The sequence below is a fragment of the Orycteropus afer genome, unplaced genomic scaffold, assembly GCF_000298275.1.
Source record: "Orycteropus afer afer isolate SDZICR_OR568_19922 unplaced genomic scaffold, OryAfe1.0 scaffold00015, whole genome shotgun sequence".
Lineage (NCBI taxonomy): Eukaryota > Metazoa > Chordata > Mammalia > Tubulidentata > Orycteropodidae > Orycteropus > Orycteropus afer.
The window spans coordinates 10,074,850-10,101,717 of record NW_006921602.1 but is presented as its reverse complement, the minus strand read 5'-3'; the positions used below and the strand labels follow the sequence as shown (position 1 = coordinate 10,101,717).

Sequence of the window (26,868 nt, the reverse complement as noted above, 5' to 3'; positions counted from 1 at the left end):
AGGCCAAATGAAGCTGGAGGGGTTAATGTGCCCCAAGTCACACAATGGGAAAGGGGCCAACCTTCTCCAAAACCCATGTTGCCTTCCCTAGACCAGGCTGCCTTGACTGCAGACAGGTCAGAAGTGATGGGAACCTGAATGTTCTCAGCACCTACTATGTGCCAGGCCCTGCCCTTGGTGCTTGTTACATGTAATTTCATTACTTTCTTTCCTTCACATTTGTCATCAAATGTATGTTGGCAATGGAGGCAGAAATAGTTAACAGAAACCTACAATGGGAACTCTTAGGGGTCATTTGTATTTTCTGTTAGGAAGCTCCTAAAGTGCATGAAGCTTCAAGATTTGAAGGAACAAAGCTAAAATGGTGGAATAACAGGCAGTGGAAGTGAGAGTTAGAACAGGGAGTGGGCTACTGACATCCAACAACTAATGCAGATTCTATGGAAGAGATCAAGCTGGTTACGTTGATGATGAAGAAGATGGTGGTGATGATGATGATGACTGGAGATGCTATCAGCATCACACATACAGGCAGGCCTCATGCTGAGTTAAAAGGAAGGCTCTTCCCATGACAACCTCAGTGTCCCACACCTGGCCTCATCTCCCTCTCCTGTTCCCCCAGGGCTGAGCCCTGCCCAGAGCTCTTACGGCCCCTGAAGGGCTGGAACCAAAAACAAAAACAAAAACTCCTCACTGCCATCAAGTCTGTTCAGACTTATAGTGACTCCCCATTGGGTTTCTGAGGTGGTAAATCTTTATGGAAGTAGATTGTCTGGTCTTCCTTCCATGAAGTGGCTGGTGGGTTTAAACTGCCAACCTTTTGGTTAGCAGTCAAATGCCTTAGGCACTATGGCACCAGAGCTACTTTGAGGGGCTGGGGGGAAGGGTGATAATTCCAGGCTATAGAGGACCAAGTCTCCCCTGCAAAGGCTGGGTCTGACTCTTCCAGAGTTTCTGGGCAGACACTGACAGCACATGGCCCCAACTGCTGTTTTAGGTTTTGTGATTTCCTTAGTGGTTTTAAAAATGCCAAAAACAATGCCTCTAAACGACTGAGAAAGGCTGTGTGGGGTATTGAGGAAGGACTTTCTGAGCATTTAGAAGAGTGTGGGGTGGAGAGGTGAGGGGCAGGGACTGGGGTATAAGATGAGACTACAGTAAGGGAGAGGTGTGGGCTGGCCACACCCTACTTCCAGATGTCTCGTGGACTGTTTTGGGTGAGCCTGTTGTGTGTGTGTGAATGCATGCAATGTTACATATTTCTGATGTACGTCATATGAACAGTATGCATGGGGCCCTATGTGTACCAGATGCACATATGCTTTGCACGTGTTGAAGAGCAGGTTGGGATAAGAATTAGGTCTGTTGTCCCAGTGTCTTGGTGTAGATGGTCAATTACCATGCCATCCCACATGTGGCACATGTGATGCATGAATTTGGTGTGTGTGAGTGTGTGTGCTTGTGCATGCCCTGGGTGGTATGTTCTGTATTAGTGGTATGACAGCTGTGGGGTATAAGCTTTGCATCTGTGTGTTGGATGTCTGGGCTAATTCTGGCTGCAGTGTAGTAAATTACCTAGTGTGGCTCTTTTAGCCATAAGTCTTTGTAAACTCTGTGGTAGAATTGGCCATGAGCAACCAAGTAGCTCCTGATTGTTAGTTATCCACCTGGGGTATTTCTGTTGGGGGCAGCATAAAGTACTGTTCTGGGAAGTTCGCTCTCTCTCTCAGGTGCTTAGAATTCTAATGTTATGATTGGTTAGTTTGGCCACTCTGCCAGGCTCAAAAAAAGGCCTCCTAGAGGCAGAAGTCTCTCTGACTGCTGGCTGAGAAGGATGTGCTGCTGAAAGAGACATGCATTCCTGAGAGACACACGCTGGGAAAGAGACGCAAGACACACACATTGCTGAGTGAGACACTGAGGGACACGCACTGCTGGGAGAGAGACTGAGTCTGTTGGCTGAGTGATGGCGGGCTGAGAGAGACAGCGTTCTTCCTGAACTTGAATTGTAGCCTGGTGCTTCCCTAATAAACTCCATAATCTGTGAGTTCTGTGTGGCCACTGAAGTGAATTATTGAACCCAGGAGAGATGTGGTGAGTGCTGCAGGAGGAATGGTTGGTGTCAGAGTTGGTGAAAGGGCTAGAGGGAGGCAGCATGTCTGGCCTCACAGGAATAGGCCTCGGGCTACTGATGGTGATTCTATCTTCCTCTTGTGCAGTTATAGGAGGTCAGAAGATGTGGCTTCCTTGCCTCTTTAGCACTGGCCATAAGCTCAAGGGTGGTTTGATCACAGTGGCTTTGAGTGTGGTGTGTATGGGATGAACACAGTGGGCTCACATTGTGGGGTTGGATCTCTGGGGTGTATATGCATGCATACTGTGGCCTTAGAGCCCAGCTCCCCTGGAATGGGGACTGTGTAGTGTGGACCCAGGGCAGTGGCCAGCAGAGCTGGAGTATAAGTTTATCAACAGTGACAATGTCCAGGGTGAGAACCAGATCATGGGACACAGATGGTCCTGTCGAGGCCCTCTTTAGGCAATTTGGAGGATTGTTATGAATTGAACTGTCTCCCCACCTATGAATATGATCTTGTTTGGAAATATTCTAAGGTGTTATCAAGGAGTCCTGCAATGGTTAAGCACTCAACTGCTAACTGAAAGGTTGGTAATTTGAACCCCCCAGCAGCTTTGCTGGAGAAAAGACCTGGAGATCTGCTCCTGCAAAGATCACAGCCTAGAAAACCCTGTAGGACAGTTCTACTCTGTTACGCAGAGTAGAACTGAGTTGGAATCAACTTGAGGCACACAACAAGATGGTATCAGTTAGTATGAGTTCATACAGAGTAGAAAAATTCACTGCTGTTGAGTCAGACCTGACCCATAGTGACCCCTCCTTGGGTTTCTGAGGTGGTATCTCTACGGAAGTAGATTGCCCAACCTTCCTTCTGAGGAGTGGCTGGTGGGTTTGAACCACCAGCCTTCTGGTTAGCAGTCAAGTGCCTTAGGCGCTACACCACCAGAGCTCCCATACAAAGTAGAGTGGGTCCTAATCCAATTTGACTGTCCTTAGAGAAGATGAGACACAGAGCACAAACCAAGAACCATGGTCATATGAAGGTGTGCCTGCCAGCCAAGAAATGCCTGGGGCTCCTAGAAGCCAGGGTTGACAAGAAAGGATCTTCCTCTAGAGCCTTTGGAGAGACCATGGTCCTACCAACTCTCTGAATTTGGACTCCTAGCCCCTAGAACTATGAGACAATATATTTCTGTTTCCATAAGCCACCCACTTGTGCTCCTTTGTTATGGTAGCCCTAGGAAACGAATACAGGGAGGCTTCCAAACTACCTGTGCATTTATTCAACGCATATTTACTGAACACACAGTAGGAGACTGTGCCAGGTGTGGGGGTAGGCTGGAGGTTGAGGCAGGGTGGGAAAAAAGGTGGAGATAAAGAGATTTGTCAGAGAGACCTGCCCCCAGGAGTTTGATGTCTAGCAGAGGGGACAGATGTACCCACAGTGTGCTACCAGAGTGGGAATGGTGGAGAACTATGAAGATGTTATGTTCCATGTCCCAATGGGAAGAAAGCAAGAAGTCTTGATGAAGGAGGTGGCTCCTGAGCTAAGTCTGGAAGAGTGTGCAGGCAGGGTTTAGCCAGAGGGACAGTGGGCAAGGCCATTTCAGAGCAAGGGACAGATTGAACAAAGGGAAAAAGGCAGGGCAGTACGTGGGTGAGTTTCTGGGGGTAAGACAATCTGTTTGGATTTTCTGGAGCATGGCTTTGAGGGGCAGCAATGAGGTAGAATGAGGCATTGGTGGTTCAGCAGTGGAATTCTCAGGAGACTGGGGTTCCATTCCTAGCCAGTGTACATTTCATGTAGCCATCAGCCACCTGTCAGTGGAGGCTTGTCTGTTGCTGTGCTGCTGAATAGGTTTCAGTGGAGCTTCCAGGCTGACAGACTAGGAAGAAAGGCCTGGTGCTCTACTTAGAAAAATCAGGCAATGAAAACCCTGTAGATCACAATGGCCCAAGCCACTCTGCTCCTGAGGCTGGTGCACAACTGGGGAGTATTTTGCTTTGCTGTACATGGGGTTGCCATGAGTCGGAGGCCAAAAATGGAACAGGACCTTGGAGGTCAGGCCAGGTGCAGCCCAGAAGACCTTGGATGCCAGGTCACTAACTATGCCCCAAAGACAAGGGCAGGCCCCAGAAAGTAGGCAAGGGGCTCAGTGTTCCAGCCTGTTGTAGAAACTCCCTCCTCTAAAGATAGGAATCTGGGAAGTTTTACTCTGGCTGACAAAGGCTGAGAGTCCAGACTCAGGCAAATCCAATCGCTTAACGATTGTGAAATTATTTAAAAAACAAAACAAAACAAAAAAAACAGTTGTAGACTGAATGCAAAGAAAGCCCCAAAGTTAAAACCTGAGAAGCTTTCACTGGGAGGAAAACAGGAATGGGAGAGGGGAAGGCTGCCAGTACCATCCACAGGGTCCTCCCACCTATCCCTCAGCTTCTGTCAATTATCTGAGTCTTTATAAAGCTAGTAGTCCTGGGACTTTTTCTGGCTTCCAGAGGTTTCTCAGCCAGGTTCTCATAATGCGCTTTACCATATGTAATGTGGGCCTGGAATGTGCTCCCCATTAGGGCCCCAAAGCCTAGGGGGCAGGGGCATGCTTGGTAGGAGCTCAGGTGAGAACTCTCAGGAGGGAGGGATGATGTCCTGGTCCTGTGCAGAGCCTGCAGTGGGCAGCAGGTCTTCAGGAAGGGAGGGGAGCAGAGCCTCTGAGGGAAATGGGGTTGGAGGGGATATATGCTGGCAGTGAGGGCTTGAAGACGGCTCAGCCCTAGGCTAGGAAATTGGAGGAGACTGGGGAGGGCTGAGAGGCTCCAGAGTCATGCAACCTCTCTGAGCCTACTTTCTTATTTGTAAAATGGGAACAGTGACATCTAACCTCGGAGGGTGGTGAGAAGTCCATCGGATGATGAATCTGCTAGCACTTTATAGAGGGAAAAACTGGGATGCAGATGGGCATCATGGTGATGTGTGGGTGCTCCATCCACACTACCACTTGGGCTGGGAAACTGATAACTCCCCCAAACTACCTGATGGATGCCCAACTCTCCCATAACTTGGCAGCCACTTCCAATTTCAGCTCTTGTGGCTGGAGCAGGGTCTCCCTGTGGCCGCCATTATGGTGTTATCCTATTGAGGGGGCAGAGAGGATTACTCTGGGCCTGTCCACAGAAGATGCTGTCCACAGGGAGGCAGTACAGGGTAGTGTTAGCCCATGGATTCTGGGTCTGACTACTGGGTTCAAGTTCTGGCTCTAACACTTACATGACCTTGGGCAAGGTATTTAAGTTCTTTACGTCTCAGTTTCCCCACCTACAAAATGGGGATATAAGACTACCTTCCTCCAAGAGAGGTGAAGAGTATTAAATAAGTTAATATATGTAAAGTATCAGAACAGTACCTTACCCAGAGTAAGAGTTAGATAAGCTTCAGGCATTTTAAGTATTACACATGACCTAGTAGGAGCCTCGATCCACTACAGAGGGTAAGATTTACCCTCTGTGTCAAGCGCTTTTGTGACCCCTGCCTCATTTCATCCTCCCAACAATCCTGTAAGTTTCTTCCATAGAGAGATGAGCAAAGAGAGACTTAGGGGTGAACCTGCCCCAAGTCACTCGGATTTCTCTGACTCCAAGTCCACACTCCCACTCTGCCAAGCAGTGTCCACTGAAGACAGGATGGAACCAAAACTTATTAAGTGTTTATTGCATGTTGGGTTCTCTACTAAAGAACACAAGCTTTAGGCTTGTGATACTGCTGTTTTCCCTATACAACACCTGGCCAACAAATACAGCTCCTTTGTCATATCCCTGCTCAAGTCTGCAATGGCTCCCCCTGCTAGCTGATGTAAGCATAGCTTCCACTCTGGCATTCAGGGCCCAGCCTGCTCTGCTCCCAGTGTTTTCCTTCACATTCCCTACATCCCCCATTCCTCTGGACCATCTATGCCTGACCTTCAGGGAGCCCCAGCCCGGCTTCCCTGTATCTCAGAAAATCACCTCGCCCTCCTCAGAACTTCTAGAAATTTTTTAAAAAGTGTTTTTTAGAAGATTTTTAAGTAGGGATTTTTTTGGTCATGGCTATTTTTTTTTTTGTTTGTTTTCTTTTTTTTACATTTAACCCCTTTTAAAATTTTCTTATTAATCCCACCTTGAATTCAGTTATTCATGACTTTTTCTTTCCCTGACATAATCACATCTTCCAGCAGGAATTTCTTCCCCTTCTGGGGTTGATAATAACTCCTACAGAAAGGATCACTGATGCTAATGATTAAGGGGGAGGGATGACTGAGAAAGGACCAGGCTGTGGGGGAGTCTTAGAGTCTACAGGTGGGGGTACAGGAGCAGGAGCTGGTTCTTCCTTCCCTCCAGACCTGCAGCCTCAGTGCTGGGATTAGTCATGGGCCCTGGCCCACCGCTCCACCTCATATCGCTGGGTGCACACACCCTAGCACTTCTTCTAGTCCTTCCCAAGCAACTTGTTTCATCTGAGCTTTTCCTCAGTCCCAGGAGACAGGGGGCAGGATTTTTACCCCGTTTACAAAAAATGAAGTTAAGGCACAGAATAGTGAAGTGACTTTGGCAAACTCACAAAGCTAGTAGTAGGCTGCTGAACCAGGATTGGAACCCAGGTCTGACTCCCTGGCTGGTCCTTGCCTCAGTGCTGATGTCACTCTTTGCTGGCTGCCCTGAGGGAAGCCTGGCTCTGTAGCTAGAAACTCTGGGCTCTAGAGTCAACTCAATGCCTTCGTGTCATCTTGGGCAAGACTCTTAACCACACTGAACTTCAGTTTCCTCTTTCATGAGAGACAACTAACAATACCTGCCCTGCTTTCCTCACTAAGGAGCAGTGACGTTTAACAGCTCAGGGTGTGAGAGGGCTGGGTAAACTGAAATGTCCCAAAGTAAGGGAGAGAAGTGGAAAGTCCCAGCCTACTTCTCCACAAAGACAAAGAGCAGGATGCCACTTGGGCTTCAGATGAGAAATGACATTGCTTGGGTTATCCCCTTTTGAGAGAGTCACTGTTCTTGTTGGGCACCCTCGAGTCGATTCAGACTCACAGTCATCCTATTTGACAGAGCAGAACTGCCCCACAGGGTTTTTTAGGCTGTAATCTTTTTTTTTTTTTTAATTGTGATTAAAAATTAAAAGTGGGTGAAAATTTACAGAGCAAATTCACTTTCCATACAGTAGTTTACATATACTTTGTCTCATGACATTGACCACAATTTACCATGATGCAACAGCTCCCCTTCCACTTCCTCCCGATAGTTACCTCTTCCCAGTGTCCATCCCTCCATGCACTCCTGCCCCCTGAGCTGTCTCCCTGTGCATAAGCAGCCCTTCTTTCTCCTCAGGTAAATGTTCAACTCATATGCCTGTCTTTTGCTTGGCTGGAAGCCACAGGTGTGGGTTCAATTCCAGACCTGAAGGGCAGCTAGGGGCCATAGTCTCAGTGGTTCCACCAGGCTCTATCAGACCAGCAAACCTGGTCCCCCCACCTTTTTTTTTTTCCTCCAAATGTTTTGAGTGTTGTTCCACATTGTTCTCCCTCTCTATCCAGGATCTCATAAATAGATCCCCTTCCAAGTGGTTGACAGTGGTAGGCTGTCATCTTTGCAGGAGCTGTCACCAAGTCTTTTCTTCTACAGAGCTGCTGGTGGGTTCAAACTGCCAACCTTTTTGTTAACAGCCAAGTGCCTAACCATTGCACCACTACGGCTCCTTGAGAATATCTCAAAGCTGGTTATTTACATACATAGCCACAGCCCTCTTCTCTCCATGCAATTTTGGTTTGTGCCTAAAAGTGCCAGTTCTGGACCCAAATAGCTATAGGCTCAGTTCCTGGTGCCCCTTCCCAACTAGGCACTGTGGGAAGCTTACTTCACTGCTCTGACCCTATTTCCTCCTCTACAAAGTGGAGATCCTGACATTTCCTACCTACAAGATTATTATGAGGGTTAAATTAAATAATGTATGTAAAGCAGAGTGGTTGGCCCAGGACCTGCTCAGTATCTCGGTGTTAAATGTGAGCTGAGGGCTCATCATTCCCACACAACATTCCACTACCTCCCCTGACTCATGGTCCCTGCCCCACTCCATTTGGACAAAAAGAAAACTGGGTGTGTTCAAACTTGGATGCCCTGACCCGGCCCAACAGCTTCTTCAGCTGCAAGGGGAGAGCTGCAGGCACCAAGCCTCAGAGCAAAACCCCAGCTCTAGACTCCAGTGATGAAGGCACTGATAAGGACAGCAGGGGCATGGCAGGGAGAGGGTGGTATGAGATGAGAACGTTTATTTTTTAGAACAGAAGAGTTAGCAGTTTTCCCTCAATAAAGCCACAAACCACTGGGTCCCAGAGGGGGAAGGCTGGACTTGGCATTAGTGACATAAAACCAATGTTCTTTCCTTTCCTCTATGAAATAATGGCCAATGTGATTTAACCCTGTAGTGATCTCATCCCCCCTACTCCTCCTTGCCCTGGGAAAAACTGGGAGGTGTCTGCTCTGGGGATAGCAAACTCATGAGATGGAGGCGAGGGTGGAAGCAGCACTGGAGTGGGAATTATGTCACTTCTGTGTCCATCCCAGCTCTCTGCTAGTGATTTGCTGTGTGACATGAGATAAGTTACTTCCCCTCTCTGGACCTCAGTGTCCTCATTTATAAAAGGAGAGGCTGCACTAGGGAAGTACTGAGCATTCTCCCAATTCTATTATTACGAAGAGTAATTCGCATCTCACAGTGCTGCATGTTGCATCTCATTTTGTCCTCACGCCAAGACTGAAGGGCAGACATTATTGACTCCTTTTACAGATGGGAAGCTGGGCCTCAAAGAGGCTGAGTAAGTTGTTCAAAGTCACACAGCAACTGAGCGACAGACTTGCAATTCCAATCCAGGTTTGTCTGAATCCAAAGTCCATGTCCTTTTGCCTCCATTATGTTATCTTTTGGTAGAGGGTCAGCGAAAACAAGGGAAACCCTCAATGAGATGGGTTGACACGATAGCTGCGACAATGGGCTCAGACGTGCTATTGATCATTAAGATGGAGCAGGACCAGGCAGTTTTCGTTCTGTTATACATAAGATTGCTATGGGTTGGAGTCAACTTGATGGTCACTGACAACATATGTCATCTTCATGGAATGACATAATAATCCTCAACACACATTTACTGAGATTTGTTACATGCTTAGGCTTTGTTTTAAGCATTGTACATATTTTGTCTACTTCAACCTTAAGAATAACACTACAGCCTAGTACCATTATCAATCCCCTCTTATAGATGATAAAACTAAGGCTTGAGAAATTTAAGTAACTCTCCTGAGGCCACACAACAGGTGATGGCAGAGCTGGATTTGAGTCCAGTTCCATCTGACTCTAGAACTCCAGCTTTGGTACTGGGGTGTGCATATTTGAATTTTGGGGTCATTGATGCTATTTAGTACTATTTGAGCTCCTCTGTTCACTTGGGTGTGGCAGCTGGAGTGAACATCTCTCATTCCCAGTGCAGGTTCCAGTAGACTCTGAGTACAATAATTAGGAAGTTAATCAATGGTGGGGTTGGCAAGAATAAGAAGCTGATTTTCTGCTCTTAGGGCTCACAGTCTCTAGACTCACTTTGACGAAGAATAAAGGAATTACAACAGGAAATACACACACATTCTATATGTGTCACCTGGATATAACTTTCTGTCCCCATTCCCTTCTGGCCACACAGCTGCTCTCACTTTCTAGTTCTAGCATACTTCTTCTACACAAGAAGTAGATGCACTTTGTCCAGCTCACAGGAGGCTGGGGAAGGGCAACATCTTTAAAGGACACCTGAAACCTTGGAGGAAAATTCAATCATTGCTCCACTGATCTGGATTTTCATAACTCACTCCCCTTCCGCCTCCCCCAGCAGAGCAGCTGAGGTTTGTGTATGACCTACTGACAGCACAGAGAGAGGAGAGAGAAATGTGGAAACGAGTTTGTTCATTTGGGTGATGGAGTGCCCGCTCCCCTTGCCAGCATGCAGGGTTCAATAATGGCGGACAGGGCTTCAAAATATTGCAGCATAAATAGATGAGCCCTTTAAGGTAATAGAAATCCTGTCATCCTGGGGAGAAATATAGGCTCAGAACCCCATGGGAGGGGACACCAGGCCCCTCTCCTCCGCCTCCCATGCTCCCCATCCCCATTACAGTTGGAGCTGAAAGGAAGCATCTGGACTGAGGAATGGCCAGAGGGCCCTTATCTCCCAGCCACATGGCTCCGTGAAGGGAGGAGGCGGCTGGAAAGGGTCTAGGAAATCACATCCTTGCATCCCGGCAGTGACCTCACAGGTTGGTTCACCACAGGCATGAAGGTGGCAGCAATTAGTCCCAGAGCAGTGAGGAGGCTTCATCAGGCCGCTGTCTAGGTAAGGCCTTAATTAAGGAAAGCTGGTCAGTGGAGGAGTGTGGTGGGGCTGAGAAATTGCTGTTCTCCCCCATGTGATGAGAACATTTATTTCCAGTTCTGAAGCTGCCCTTGGGAACAGGAGTCCCCAGCAACTCTGCTGCTCCAAGCCGGGGCAAAGCTTCAACTAACTCTGCCCCTTTCCTCTCTCCTCCGTTTACACTTGTACCCCAAATAGGACTAGACCAGGGCCAGTCACTCTTTCCAGGAGGAGGATCCCTTGGGGGTAAATAATAACAATAACAATAGTAGCAGTAACATCAACAGTAATATAGAAAGATGATTCATATGCCAGGCATTCAAGTGCTTTTAGGCACCAAGTGATTTAATCAGCTCAATAATCCTATGGGCTTCACTATCATTCCCTTTTAACACAGAGTCACAGACAGGTAAAGTTTCTTGTCCAAGTTAACACAGCCAATAACTGGTAAAGCTGGGATCTGAAGGCTGGGAATCTGACTCCAGAGTCTCTGTGGACCCTATACACAGTATTGCATGAGGTAGAAGCTCATATACCATCTGCCCAAAGAATTCAAGGATGGTGGGGGGTGGGGTGGGATGCAGGTGCTTCAGTCCCACTGCAGCTACTTGTTTATCTGAAATTCAGAGAAGCCAAGGGGGACTCAAGCCCCAGCCCTCATGGTAGAGTCTTTTGGGAAATACCATGAATTTCTTTCCTATAAATGTCAGTTCTGAAACTTCTGCTATAAGGACATTGCTCCTCCCAGGGACTTCATTCACTGCAAAGAGTTTATTGAGCAAGAAATTCATATGGTAGGCATGGGGGGAGGAAGTATAGGGGCCGAAGGGAGACATATCCTTGTCTTCATGTCACTCATGTCCCTTGTGCTGTGAGAACGGAAGAGATGGAAGGATTACTTCTGAAGAGTATTCAGGGATGGCTTCATGGAAGAGGCAACCTATGATCTTAGCCTGCAAGGCTGAGAATGATTTTCACAGAATAATTAAGGACAGTGGGAAGAGCTTGAGAAAAGGCACAGACAGAGGCCCTAAAGCAGACACCATGTTTGTGAAAAAAGTGAGTTGTGTGTGGTCACAGCACAGGTTTCTGGCAGAACTTAACAGAAGAATAGGTTAGCATGGACTAACTCTAGTTTTGAGGGTGGGTTACAAAGGGCTGGAGTGGGAGCTTTATTTGGTGGGCAATCAGGAGCCATGGAGAGACATGATGTGACCCCAGTCTCCAAGTGAATGGCACCTTTCTAGTCTGCCCAGCTCCACTTAGTTCCCTCATCCACAATTCTAGCTACTTTCCCAGCCTGGGTGGGCAGGAACACAGGTCTTAACTTTCTATATTTAGCCCTCCACCAGTACAGTTACCCCAGAACTCTGCTGGCCTGAGCCCCTCTTCTGAGGGTAGGCAGAGTGACTCCTCACTCTGTACTCCTCCACTCCTATTCACTCTGGTATTCTGACTAGGTGGGACCCTGCGTTCTAACGGCACAGAGCAGCCTGTGAGCAGAGGCTCAAGGAGGCTGTCCCAGGTGCTGTCCAATGTCCTGAAACAACACCACTTCCAGACTCATTGTCATTTAAATGACTGGTTCCTTCAAGGCCTTCATTGTTTCCTTTGTGCAGAGAATCTCATTCCCATTTTATAGATGGTAAGTAGAGTCCCAAAGAGTGAGCAGAACCAGGACTAGAACATTGGTCTCTTGCCTTCCAGCTCAGGATTCTTTTCTGAATTGGTGGCCCCAATACAATTTACCAATGCACCCTATAGAAGATTTCACAGTGCCTAAGGCACTTGACTGCTAACCAGAAGGCTGGCGGTTCAAACTCACCAGCCATTTCTTGGAAGGAAGATGGGGCAATCTACTACTGTAGTGATACTGCCTTGGAAACCCAAGGAGGGGTCACTATGAGTCGGGTCCGACATGATGGCATATAACAACAACACAACAAGCCAAAGCTAACATAAAATGCCCAGACTCTCTTCCCTATCTCCAATCCCCTAGACATAGACAGGCACATCCACCCCCGAGTGCCTGTTGGATTACTGTAGTATGCATCTCACTGAGCTCCCAGGGCTTGTTCTGCTCTTCACTCTAGCCTGCTCTTCATCAGCCCTCCTCATGTTTGTGTTGAACCTGATCCCATTCTCAGCCCTCAGTGACTGCTTTCATAAAGCTATCCCAACATCCTCCCTCAAGAGTGCTTGGCTGGGAGAGCTCTGGTGGAAAGAGATGGGTGAGAATGTGGCCTCACACCCATTATTACCATGTTGGCTACTCATAACCAACAGTAGGAAAGACTGAGGAGACTCTTCCCATTTGACAGGTGTGAAAACTGAGGACTGGCAAGGTGAAACAATATGCCCAAGGTTATTAAGTCTGGGATCAAGGTCTCCAGACACCAAGAAAAGGACTCTTTTAATTAGTCTCTAATTAACTGTCTAATCTTCTAGTAGGGTAAAAAGGCAGGTACAGAAATTCACAAACCAACAACAAATAAAGTCATTGCTAATTATCACTGACTCCAGGACATTTTGGGGAGGGTCTCAGCTGAGTCTGCTCTGCTAATCGCCCCATCCCTCACTCTGGTCAGAGATGGCTAACTGCAGAAATCGCACTGATTCAGAAACTGGAGTGAGGGCAAGAGCGATGGCTTCTCCTCAGAGTCACACTAGATGAGAACAATTCACTGTTCATAATCACCTCAAGCACTTCCTGCCCAACAACCACTGGGGCCCCAGAAGACTCTTTCCAGGTATAATGAGGATGGGCAGAAAGAGATGGATGGGAATTCACACAGTCTCACCAGGGCAGCCTGACTCACAGTCTGTCTCAGCCCTGAGCACCAGGCAGGTGGGAATAGAGAGATGATTCCAACAAGCACCAAGTCCCCCAGAGTTCAAGGACAGGAGGTAATTTGCATTCCAGATGGAAGGAAGTGAGGCAGCAGCCTGGCCTCCAGACTGCTGGAGCTCTAACTGGGAGGCAGTGGGAACATGGACTCTGCCCTCCCAGGATTCAGTTTCCCCTACATCTGAGGAGAAGCTTAGGGTGAAGAAGGGGAAACAGAGGCAAGACTCTCTCTCTTGGGATGATAGAAGGACACAAATCCCCAGACAAATGTATATGATCAGATTAACAACCCTCAATGAGCCCCATATTATGCAGACACCTCTTTGCTCCTACTTTCCCTCATTCCACCCAGAAGAGTGTTTTCTGAGCACAGTATTGAACCAAACCAACCAACCAAACAAAAAAACCTTTTGCAGTGGAGTTGATTCCAACTCATAGTGACTCATAAAAACATGGTAGAACTGCCACATACAGTGTCCAAGGTTGTACTCTTTATGGAAACTGATTGCCAGGTCCTTTCTCCCGTGGAGCAGCTGGTGAGTTTGAACTGCCAACATTCAGGTTAGCACAGCACTTAACTGCTGTGCCACCAGGGCTCCTTGGACATAGTATGACATTTTGGATATTAGCTAGAGGCCCATTGTCATAGAACCACCACCAGTGGCCAAACTGGGACTGGCATTCAGGACTCCACACTCACTGTCTGCTGCCAACAATTCACTTCATCTTCAGTCATCTAAACACTTAGCTATGTGAGATTTTTAATCCCAAACACCTCTTCTTTCCTACTCAAATCCAAAATTTAGGGCACTTCAATTTGTCCATGGAAGATATGGATGAAACTCACATTAACAAAGATTCCACCAAACCAAACCAAACCTACTGCCATCGAGTTGGATCCAACTCATAGTGACCCCCTTGGGTTTCCAAGGCAATAATACTACAGAAGTAGATTGTCCCACCTTCCTTCTGAGGAGAGTGGCTGGTGGGTTTGAACCGCCAGCCTTCTTGGTTAGCAGTCAAACTATGCTACCAGAGCTCCCAACAAAGACACAGTAGAGAGGAAACCTTAAGGAGGAACAGTCTGTTCCTTTCAGAGATGCCCCCAGAGTTCATTTTCACCCAGTGTTACCACCACTGGGGAAGAGGAAGCTGAACAGTGTTTTGCTCTGAGCCCTGGACTATAGATCAAGGGCAATCTGCCCACAAAATACATTGACCCCAGGAAAATTCTCACTTCTATAATCATGACAAGGGTTTCCTATAGATCAATTTTCCCCCACCTTGGCAGCACATTGTCCTCAAGCAGATGACACCCAAGACAAATTCATTAGAATCTCCAGGGTAGGGCCCAGTTGTCAGCATTTGTCATGGTCTCCAGGTGATTCCAAAGCACAGCCAGAGTGGCTACTCACAAAGTCTCTGGGTGGTGCAAATGATTAAGTGATGGACTACTAACTGAAAGGTCAGTGGTTCAAATCTACCCAGAGGGACCCTGGAAGTAAGGCCTGGCAATCCGCTAAAGGTCACAGCCTAGAAAATCCTATGGAACAGTTCTACTCTGTACACTTGGGGTCACCTTGAGTTGGAATCAACTTGATGGCTACTAGCAACAACAACATCACCTTCCTCCTCGAAGTGAGGACCAGCATCACCTGGCACCCTGTTAGCCATGAAGAATCTCTGGCCCTATTCTAGGTGATTCACAAATTCACTAAGTCTGAGAAGCCCTGCTACAAGGTACTTTATACATCCCATCTCTACACCTTCCCACAACCTTGCAAAGCAAGTGTTCCATTTCACAGGTGAGGAAACGGAACATAAGAGAAGTTAAGTCACTTGCACAAGGTCACACAGTTGGTAAGACAGGCAGGATGTGACCCCAGTGCTGTCTGGTTCCAAAGACCATGCTCTTTCTGCCTACACCTCTACCTCCAGCACGATAACAAATGTGGCCATGGCTGACCCCTGAGTGTCTGGGTCCTTGGACCCACCAGGCATGCCTGACCTTTGAATAGGATTCCATTTCCAATGTCAAGGTTCCCAGAATTAAACCTCATAAAGACCAGCATAATTCATGAGGAAGTACAAATAGTAAACAAACACGTGGTGGAAAACGTTCACTCTCCTTAGTAATCAGAGAAATGCAAATTAGAACAACATGGAGGAGCCATTTTCTTCCTATATAATTAGCAAAAATTAAAAAAACAGTAGTGTTAGCAAAGTTGTTCTGAAATGAGTACATTCACACTCAGCTGGTGGCAGTGTAGATTTATATAACCCTTGAGGAAAGGAATATGGTAACATCCATCAAAAGCCATAAATATATTATGTCCACTGACCCTGGGAATTCGCCCTTAAGGAAATAATTCAATAGGAGGCATGGGGGAAGCTGTTTGTGTGAAGATTCTCATTGCAACATTTTTTGCGAACATTGGAAAGAGCTTAATATTCAGCAGTAAGGGAATGGCTGAGTAAACGGGGGACATCAGCGTTACGTAGCCATTCAAAATGATAATTAAGAAGCCCAAGCAGCAATGTGGGTGAAAGAAGAAAGAATGCAAAACTATATGTGTGCACAGTGGTTATTAGGATGTAAAAATATTGTGTGCATAAGAATATGGACAGGGTGGAGTTGACACAAAGGAAGACAATTTGTGTTGGGGCGGGGAGGATGGAAAGACCCCCTTCTTTTACTTTTACAATTACAAACTCCAGAAGAGCCTTGAGGACCCCATGAGGGGCACACAAGGAGACACTCCCCTTCTTCAGCCCTGGGTGTAGGGCCACACTCCTACACCCCCTGATCCAACCCAGAACAGGGGAGAGCTGGCCCTTCTTCTCCTATGGTCAGGGGCAGGGTGGGGAGGCCATGGGAATGGCCCTCCTGTCTTACCATAAAGCCTGGGGCACAAATGCAGCCCCCAGTGATGCTGTGGCAGTCGGCACCATTCTGACAGGTGCAAGGCAGCTGGCAGCCATCACCATAGTAGCCAGCAGGGCAGGACTCATTGCAGTGGCGGCCAGACCAGCCTGGCTGGCAGGTGCAAGCTCCGGTTACTGGGTGGCAGCTGAGCAGGTGAGAGAAGGGTAAGGGGAGAGTCCAGTCAGGGATGCAGCCATGTCCCTCCCCAACCCCCTGCCTGCACCAAGTCAGGTCTGCCCAGGGTGGCAGAGTCAAAGGATCACTGAGGTTAAGTTGCCCAGTGCCTTGTTTGTTAGAAGATGCCAAGGCCACTGGGTCCCACTAGCCCCTAGGAACTGAGGCTTGGGGTGTTTAAGTAATTGCACAGCGGAAATATGGCAGAATCAGAATTAGGATACAGCTCTCCTAAATCCTTAAAAAGTGCTCTTTATAATACAAATATGCAGAGACCAAAGCAGAAGGCAAGGCTCTTCAGCCCCTTGCCTTATGGACTATGAAGGGTCCAGGGCTTCACCCTCCTCCCATCACCCAGGGCAGATACCTAGTAGTGGGGCAGGCATAAGAGGTAGCAGTGAGACCCAGTGACTGTTCATGGCTAAGTGCTCAGTCAACCTTTGCTGAGTTAAAAGAAAACCTCAGGGCAGACATGGTTTCCCCTTTTCAGGCAATGCAATGGGGAGAACACCTTCCACCTATGCTTCACCAGCCTAGTGAACAAAGAATGAGTTTACATTCTTTAACTAAGAATGAGTTCTTCTCCTTCCCATGTCCATCTAGGCCAGAGAAAGGACCATTTGGCTGGAGCCAGGGGCATGACCTCTAGAGAGGAGACACAATCTCTGGCTGGCAAAGGTGTGATCAAACAGTCAATGTCTGTTCATGATCAGAGAGGACAGCAGGTGTGGTGGCCATGAACATCTGCAAGGAGTGGAATTGACAGTGGCCCCAGTTGTTGTGCTCTTAAGTCCAACCTTATGTTTGCTCAGTCACACTTCCCACAGGCTGCTCCCAGTCAATGACTGAGCACAGCAGGGATACTAAGGTAGGCCATTCCTCAGATAGACTCCTCTGGTGGGCAACTAGGAGCTCTGGTGGTGTAGTGCCTAAGGCATTTGACTGTTAACCAGAAGGCTGGTGGTTCAAACCAATCAGCCACTCCTCAGAAGGAAGACTGGGCAATCTACTTCTGTAGAGATACTGCCTCAGAAACCCAAGGAAGTCAAGACTGACTCAACAGCAGTGAGTTTGTTTTTTTGGTTTTTTGATGGGCAACTGGCATGAAGATTCCCATCAGTCTTGGTGAACTTCCCTTTGAACTACACTATATGCTAAGACACTTCCACACAACCTTCCTTCCTTCCCTCTCTCCTTCATGTGTGTCAGACTTCACTGAGGTCTGGCAGCTCTCCCAGCCTCTCCGGATCCCTCCCCATTTCTCCTCACTAATGTTTCCCCTAGTAAATCCCATGCACTTGGGGTTTGCTTCTGAGAGGATCTAGACTAACACACACGGGAAGCCTCTTAGATGCCCTGTGTCACCTGCCTTCCTGGTTTGGAGTTCAGATCAAGGGATACAATTGTTATGGACTGAGTTGTGTTTCCCCCAAATGTATGTTAAAGTCCTAACCCCTATTACCTGTGAATGTGACCTTGTTTGACAATAGAGTCTTTGTAGATGGAAGCAGTTCACATGAGGTTATACTGGAGTAGGGTGGAACCTATTCCGATATGACTGGTGTCCTTGTAAAAAGAAGAGAAGCAGGCAGACAGGGAGAATGTCAAGTGAAGACAGAGGCAGAGATTGAGTTATGCTGCCACAAGCAAAAGAACACTAGGGGATACCAAGGAGCTGGAGGAGGCAAGGAAGAATCTTCCTAAACTATCAGAGAGAGCATGGGTCTGCCAACACCCTAAATTCAGACTTCTGGCCTCCAGAACTGTGTAAGAAAAATTTCTGTTGTAAGCCCTATGTTGTTGTTGTTGTTATGTGCCGTCGAGTCAGACCTGACTCATAGCGACCCCTCCTTGGGTTTCCGAGGCAGTATCACTACGGAAGTAGGATTGCCCAACCTTCCTTCCGAGGAGTGGCTAGTGGGTTTGAACCGCCAGCCGTCTGGTTAGCAGTCAAGTGCCTTAGCCACTATGCTACCAGAGCTCCCGTAAGCCCTATAGTTTGTGGTATTTTGTTATGGCTGTCACGGGAAACTAAGATGACAGTCAAGAGAAACACACAGAGGTCTTGGTCTTGTTAAGTTCCAGAAGGACAGGGGTTTTGTCTCTCTTGATTCCTAGTGCCTGGCTCATATTCAGGGTCCAATTAAAGAGTGAATAGTACTTTCACTGTGTGATTACTTGATGTGTCTGTTGACTTGTTTATCATCTGTCTCCTCCACCAGGATGCAGCTCCATGAGGGGGGACCCTTTGTCTGCTCACCTCTGGATAATCCCTGGCACACTGGAGGTGCTCACCACGTATTTGGTGAATGAATTAATGAACATACTAATTGTGTGAAGCCCAGCCAAGTTGCTTCTCTGTGGGAGCCCTGGTTTCTTCATGGAAAATGAGGGGGTGGACAGAACAGAAATTCCTGAATACTATGTGCAAATAGCTAATAATCATTTTGGCAAATGTTTAGCTTCATTAATCATCAAGTCAAAACAGCAACTGGACACTACTTTTCTTGACCAAAAGAGTAAAGATTTTAAAAAGGGACAAATGCTCAATGCTGGTAAAAGTTTGTATAAAACAATTTATGATTATGTATCAGGAGTCCTAAAAATACTCAGGCTCTTTGGTCTCTCTCTTTTTCTTTTAATTTTTATTGTGATTTGGGTGAAAGTTTACAGAGCAAATTTATTTTCTATATAGCAGTTCATAGACATTTTGTTTTATGACATTGACTGCAATCCCCACAATGTAACAGCTCTTTTGCCACTTCCTCCTGTAGTTAATGCTTCCCTGTGTCCTTCTTTCCTATGCATTCCTGCCCCCTGAGCTATCTCCCTGTGCAAATACTGCCCTTCTGTTCTCCCATGATTGATCGTTCTAAGAAGTATATCTACCTGGTGTAAATGTTCACCCTATGTGCCTGCCTCCTGGAAGTCAAGCCCTTTGGTCTTGTAATTCCATTTCTAAGAATGTGTCCTAAGGAAATGATCATAGTTGTGCAGAAAGATTTATGCACAGAGATGTTCCCTGAAGCATTATTTATAACACTGGGAAATGGAAGCAATTTAAATAATAATAAATAATATGTGACCAGGCTATTAAAGCACCAGGCAGTTGCACATATATTTCTAATCTTCAAAGAAGCCTGTGATTTAAGCATTAGATCCTCTATTTTACAGATGGCACTTGAAGGTTATGTGACTTGCCCAAGGTCATACCTCTTAGTCAGTAATGGGACTAGGATTCAAATCCAGATCGGCCTGATGCCACCTCAAACAATAGGGTACTGTTAAATGAAATATGGAAATCCATATGAAGGAATGTTAGAGAGGTACTTAAATGTTTTCCAAAATATTCAATGACATCCTATAAAGTTAAGTGAAGTAAGCCAACTGTATACATGATCCAAAATATGGGAAAAAAAAAGTAATATAGGTACAAAGCCATGGATGAAGAATGAACAAATGACAACAAAATAGCTGTTTACCTCTGGGTTGAGAATTTTGAGTGATTCTGAGTTTTACATTTCTATGTATTCTCTAATATTCCCAAACTGATCATCTGTTATATTTATAAACAGATCTAAAGCAAATAAACTTGTAAATAGATAAAGGAGTGCAGGTAATGGACGAGTGTTTCAAGACTCAGAAAGCAAGTCTGACTGAGAGAACAAAGGTGGCTGACCCTCACAGTTTCAGAAAAATTCCTCTCCGAGCTCCAAACTCTTTAGGGGAGATAGTGGCAAGCCTGGGAACCATGAGGCAGAGGCCTACTTGATGGTTCTTAACCTCAGCTAGATGGTTTTGGGCACTCTAATCTCTGTCCCAACACTCTGAGCAAAGTCCTTAGCCTTTGTAGATACCAACTTTTCAGAGGCCTCCTCTGAAGTTTTGGTTTAGGGTTTTGGGGACAAGGTTAGTCACAGCCACGGTAACAGACATGCTTGGGCCCCAAGCATAAGCCAGCAGGCTTTGGCTCTGTCCAGCCCTCCAAAAAACCTCCAAACTCACTGCCATCAACTTGATTCTGACTCATAGCTACCCCTTTTGGGTTTCCAAGGTGGTATATCTTCATGGAAGTAGACTGCACAGTCTTCCTTCCGTGGAGTGGCTGGTGGGTTTGGACCACCAACCTTCTGGTTAGCAGTCAAAGCCTTAGGCATTACGCCACCAGCGCTCCTTCTGTTCAGCCCTAGAGATTCTAAATGGTCTCAGGCACATTTCTGCCCTTCCAGTAAATAGAGTTGACTGCTGTTTCTGCCTCACCAGTGGTCCCCCAAAGTTCACCCAACTGTAGTGCACACTTTTATCAAGAGCACAACCCTGTGATAACCACCCTAGGCCCACAGGAGCTAGGAAACACAGATTATGTTTGCTTTTTGGTCTTTTAATTTGAGTTTCACAAAAGGCTCCCCCATTTCCCACTTTTGATCTCTGCTGGAATAATTTTGGCTGCCTTGGGTGTCTAAGCTCTGATTTTAACTTTTTGCACTGGGAACCAGAAAGCTTAAAACCAAATCTGAAATCCTTTGTTTCTTTCTCGTTTTCATGCTCCTAAAATTACATTTTGAGAACTGCAATGATCTATTTTCTTAATTTATTTGTCTTTTATGTAAGAACTCCCCAAATCCCTTTGGTAATTGTGTAGGGAGTCACCGCTGACAAGTGAACTGTGACCACCATGCTTGTGCACAAGGATGACAGATCCACTTCCCCACTGTCCCCACTCCCTGTCCCCTCGTCCTGGCAGTGGCATCAACAATTCCCTTGGATCACATGGTGACCGGTGACAACTGGTTAGGCTCAGGTAAAATTCACAATCCCTGGTATTTTGATTGATGTTGTATTCTCTCTGTTTTTTTTTTTTTGTTTGTTTGTTTCTTTTTCCCTTCTTGTTCTTCCCTTTTCCCTTATTCTATTCTCCCTAGACATAGATTAATCACAAGCTAATAGGAGCCGAAAGCTGAACATTACAGGAATCTTTTCATGGTGGATTTGTCTGCCTTTCTTTCGGCCACTATGAGATTTCTATCGATGCGATATCTGGTGGCTAAATCAAATCTTTCAAAGGTAATACATGATCATGGCTGCTGGAATTCATCTATGACAATCCAATTGTAAAGGGGACATTTAGGAGGCCTGACACACAGGTATTCTCTTTTTCAAGGCTGTGCCTTTACGAAGGAGGATAGCTCCTTTGTGTGTGCTACAAAGAGTTTGTAAAGGGAGTCATGCGCTGGGGAGTCTCACCAGCCACGTCTTCCTTCCCGGGCCATGTGCACTCAACCTCTACGAGGCAGCCTGGCCAGAAAGGCACAAAGCAGAGAGAGGCTGGGGTTCAAAGAGGAAAGTTTTTTTTGGTTTTTTTTTGGCTGGGTGGTAGATCTCTGTCTCCTTAGGAAAGATGCTCAAGAACTTGCAGCCTGTCTTGGTGAGAGCTTTGTTGTGAATGCTGCCCAAGCTAGGGAGGAAGTGAGGTGAGGCTACTGGGGTTCCCACACACCATTTCTGGGGTGGAGCATTTGGTGCAGTTTCACTTTCAAAGACCACAAGAGAACTCTTTTCCCAGAACACTGGGCTCAGGAAAAGTGATGGACAGATTGGGAAACTGAGGCACAGAGTGGCAAAGTACATTGGCTCAGACAGAGGTAAGTTCTGAAGCCAGGACTGAGGGGTCTCAGTCACCCATAGTGTAGGTTAACTGCCTTGAGATTAGAAGTCAGAGCCATCCCTCTGCTTTTCTTGGGTCCTAAGAAAAGGCTCTACAATAATACAAGGTCTCATGGGAAAGAGGATCTGACTTGTGCAGAAGAAGAGAGCAGTTCTCTGTGTCCACAAGACCAGCACAAGAAGGGTGAATTAGAACAGCAGTCTCAATCTTGGGCCATTTAGGGACACGTGACAAAGTCTGGAGACACTTTTGGTTGTCACACTGGGGATGGAGGAGATTGGTACTGGTATACTGGGTAGAGGTCAGGGATGCTGTTAAACATTCTACAATGCACAGGACAGCCCCCACAACAAAGAACTATTCGGCCCAAAGGGTCAATAATGGCAAAGTTGAGAAATCTTGAGCTCAATTAAGCAAAGATGTCTGTGAGCCTTGGGGACTCAACACACATTGTGACAATGTGTTAAGAGAATGAGGTAAAATATTTAAAAGGAAAAAAAAAGGGGGGGGCAGGTGTTCAGCTCAGGGCGCAAGTAGCTAGATGAATAGGCTGCTTAAGATTAACTCAGTGGTTCCTTTTGAAGGCTGACTCTAAGCCAGGCACTGTGTGATACTGAGGCTACAGAGATGGGCCAGCCAGGCAGCTCTGGCCCTCAAGGGGCCAGGCCTTGTGATAAATGGTCCCTGAGGAGGCAGTGAGGCAGTCACTGAGAGTCCAGTGTGGGGTGTGTGGGCTGGCAGGCAAACTTGAAGCCCCCATCCCTAATAACCACTACTGCCTCCCAATCCCTGAAACCTGACACGTGTTAAAGACAGTAAAGCAAATAATCATCAATATTGGATAGGCTGAGATTAGCGAAAGGGAAGAGGGAGTCCTTCCAGATTAATAATGCATTGAAGACTCCTACAGAGGAAGGATAAATTATGCAGGGCATGGTTGCTCAGGCATAGGAGGGAAAACAATAGCTCTTTAATTTGGGAGTTGCTTAGAGCTCTGTGGCGGGGACTCTCCCTGGTTTGGACCCCAGCAGCAGCCTTGCTTTCCAGTCCCTGACAGGGTCCTCCCTAACCCTCCCAGCAGGGATAAGACATCCTAGTGCTACCCCCCACTTGTGGAATTGTCTAAGGCATCTGCCCTGTCCCTGACCAGCCATGTGGGAATCCCAGAGTTCAGAATCTTCAGAGCTCCCTGCCCCGCCACCTCCCCGGCCTCAGGATCCAGCCTAGAGGTCACCTCCTCCAGGCAGCCTTCCCTGGGCTCTCCTGGGCACTTTCTGCATGAAACCCTGGATCACAGTTGCTTGCGTCCACATTAGAACTCAGCAGGGCTAGCCACGTATCAAATTTCAGTGATTCTAAGATGAACTAACACCACCCCTGACATTTTCATTGATTTTGGGTATGTTATAAAATCAATGGTATGCTACAGTTCAAGTGACAGCATTTTCCTTTGTTAACAGCATATAAAATAAAGTTGTGCTTCACTACTAGTGCCTTTTGGACAGCCTTTTTCCCTACCCTCCACTCTTTTAGTCAGCTCCACCCAGCACTCAGCTCCAGGGACTGAGGTCTGTTTCCACTGAAGTCATAAATGCTTGCTGAGACACCTCTGCCTACAGTGACCAGAGGCTCCTGCATGCTCTATGGATAATCAAAAGGTGGAAATGAACAGGGGTTGGGCTAAGTCCTGGCTGTCCCAGTGACAGGGTTGCAAAGTTCTCTGTCTGGCCTGAACCCTAGGCCAGAGGAGAGTGGGAAGGCACATGGGAGATGCTGCCCGCTTTGCCACTGCAATAAAGTGGCAATAAAGGCAGCCATGATAAAGGGCTGTGGAGGCATTTATCTGGGGGCCGACAGCCTCATTTATTATCAGAGGGTGGTGCCAGCTGGTGCATGAAGCAGGAAGGGAAGGGAGCTTAGAGAGGCGGCCCAGGGCAGCTCTGGCTGTTCTAGAAGCAGGGGTGGGAGCCAGCTTCTGCTCAGGGGTCCCTAAGCCACAAAGGAGACAAAGCTCAGAGAGAACTGGCCCAAGCCAAGACTATGATGAAGGGTCTGCCCTCTGTCTTTCCTGTTTCTCTACCCTTGCCAGCATTACTTCCTCCCAAGTGTGACAAACAGAAATGTTTCCAGACATTCTCAAATGTCAAACAGGGGGCAATACTGCCTAAGGTTGAGAATCATTGCTCTAACCCAACTTTTGAGTCCCAGGGCTGGGCATACTGATTTTTAAGATCCTTTCTAGTACTGACTTGTGGTTTCATCTCCTGCTTCTGCCCTGGCAGCCACATCTCTGGGGCCTTTGGGATTGGAGGAGTGGCTTGGTTAGACGCAGTTTGTATGTGTATGGTGGGGGGGATGTTCTCTAGGACAATACTCCCAGAGCCTGTGGCACCCCAAGCCCTGCCATCCCAGGCACCACAGCTTGGTGCAGCCCCGTCCCACCCACATGCCCCCCTGAGGGCCCCAGGATCCCTGCTGGCTTGTGGGTGTGGGGTCTCAGATTGGCTCAGTTTCAAAGGCAGGCAGCTTGGGTATGGCAGGCAGCCTGGTGTAGCAGACAGTGGCAGGAGGCCTGGGTTCTAGTCCTGGCTCTGGCTGTTCGGCCTCAGCGTCCCCTTCTGTTCATCAAAGGGTTAGCTGAACTGATTGCTGAGTCCCAGCTCCTTCTCCTCTCTGCCTGGATGGCCATTCTGCTAGGTTGGGCTAGAGGTAGGGGGCAGTGGCTAATAAGCTCCTGCTCCATCAGTGCCCACCCTATCCTTCCCAGGCTCACCTGAACCCAGCTCGTACCTGATGGTGTTGTTGGCATCACAGGGGCAGGGCAAGGTGCAACCTGGGCCATGCAGGCCCTCGGGGCAGAGCCGCTCCTGGCAGCTCGGGCCCTTGTAGCCTGGCTCACACTCGCAGGCACCTGAAGTGGGTGAGCACTGGCCTCCGTTGTGGCAGTCACAGCGCTGTGAGCATTGGAAACCGAAGGTCCCAAAGGGGCATTCTTCTTGGCACCTGTAGGGATAATGGAGAGGGCTTGAGGCTGTGTGTGGAGCTACTTTACCTGCCCTTGTATACCCACCAGCATGCTTCCCACCTTGCCTCCAAGCTTGGGCCTGGTATGCTCTACCCTTTAATACTCTTCCCCTCGTCTCTCTCCTCCTCCAGGAAGTATTCTGTGTTTTAGCTCACCCCAGTCAGATCTCTCCTTCGTACCAGTCTCCTTAGCTGCCCAACACTGAGTTTTTATTATCATATTTCATTGATTCTAAACCATGTATATTTAAAATATGTATTAACATCTCTGAAATCAGGTAAGTCTTATAATTGATGGCATGTCATAGTTTAATTGTCAGTGTTTATCTTTCTTAGTAGTTTATAAAACAATGCATCTTATAATGAGTATCATCTTATATTTAATGAAATCCAGTAAGTTCATTAATACCCATTGTCTATTTTTTTTAGTAGATGCTCTGGTAGCATAGTGCCTAAGGCATTTGACTGCTAACCAGAAGGCTGGCAGTTCAAACCCACCAGCCACTTCTCAGAAGGAAGACTGGACAATCTACTTCTATAGAGATACTGACTCGAAAACCCAAGGAGGGGTCGCTATGAGTTGGGACCAACTTGATGGCAGTGAGTTTGGTTTTGGTTTTGATTTTTTTAGTATTTAGACAGATGTACAGTCTGCCTTGTAAAACTAGGAGATGTGTCTCCTCCATCAGTGTGGAATCAAATCAACTACATCTGTGGAAAGAGACAATAGAGAAGCTCAATATCAACAGTCAGAACAAGGCTGGGGCCAATTATGGAAAAGGGAGCTCTGGTGGCCAATTATGGAATTGATCCAACATCATCAATTGCTCCTATGCAAGTTCAAGTTGAAGCTGAAAAAGTTAAAACACATCCACAAGAGCCAAAGTATCATGCTGAATATATCACATTCGAATTTAGAGACTACCTCAAGTATAGATTTGACACGCTGAACACTAATGACTGAAGATCAGATGAGTTTCGGGATGATATCAAGGATGTCATACACGAAGAAAGCAAAAAGTCCTTAAAAAGACAGGAAAGAACAAAAAGAGGAGATCCGGCAAGATGGAGGACTAGGCAGAAAGACTGCACAGACCCTCTTCAACAAAGAAAAGGGAAACCAATTAACACAGACACAGATGATAATCCTGGAACCCTGAGCCTTGAAGGGAAGGATATAGAAGTGGACTAAACCCCAACTAGCAGAAGAATTTGCGTGAAAATACCAAAAAAGGAGACAGACAGAGCTGTGGTCTGGCAGCGATCCTGAGTGATCCTGACGGCACAGACAGCTTGGAGATTCCCGAGTGGTGGTAGGACCTAAGAATTAAGCTAAAAATCACCCTGCTAGCCAGGGACTACATGGAGGACTGTGCACAGTGGCTGGGGAACAAACGGAGAAGGTGAAGAGAAAGGTAGGCTGAGCTGTGGACTTTTGCCGGTCCAGAGGACACCGCCGTTTTGAAGGTTTAAAAAGAGGCTTTACTATTTTGGATATTTAAAGAGACAATGCTCTCGCAGATTCCTGGGGCTTAAGAACATGTTCTGCTTTCCAGCAACCCTCGGGACGTGCAAGACTGACAAGGTACGACATTCCTCTTGTTACTCATATACCCCACACCCACTTGGTGAACAGAGGTGCACCCACGCCCCACTCCCACCTACCTTCTGGGCCCACAGGAACTCCATCACAGTCTGTGTGCTCAGACGGAGCCTGGGTGCCCTGCCCTGTCCTCC

The 26,868-nt window shown here is 47.2% G+C and overlaps 1 protein-coding gene across 1 annotated transcript in view; it reads right to left on the bottom strand.

Annotated features, from left to right (window-relative positions):
* Window positions 1-26,868, bottom strand: part of MEGF11 (multiple EGF like domains 11) — a 306,691-nt gene that overhangs the window by 44,804 nt on the left and 235,019 nt on the right. The window contains exons 8-9 of the mRNA XM_042783088.1: window positions 24,898-25,110; window positions 16,239-16,413 (exon numbers count right to left, since the gene is read on the bottom strand). Of these exons, the coding sequence (XP_042639022.1) occupies window positions 16,239-16,413; window positions 24,898-25,110 (388 nt within the window). The remainder of the gene's footprint in view (window positions 1-16,238; window positions 16,414-24,897; window positions 25,111-26,868) is intronic.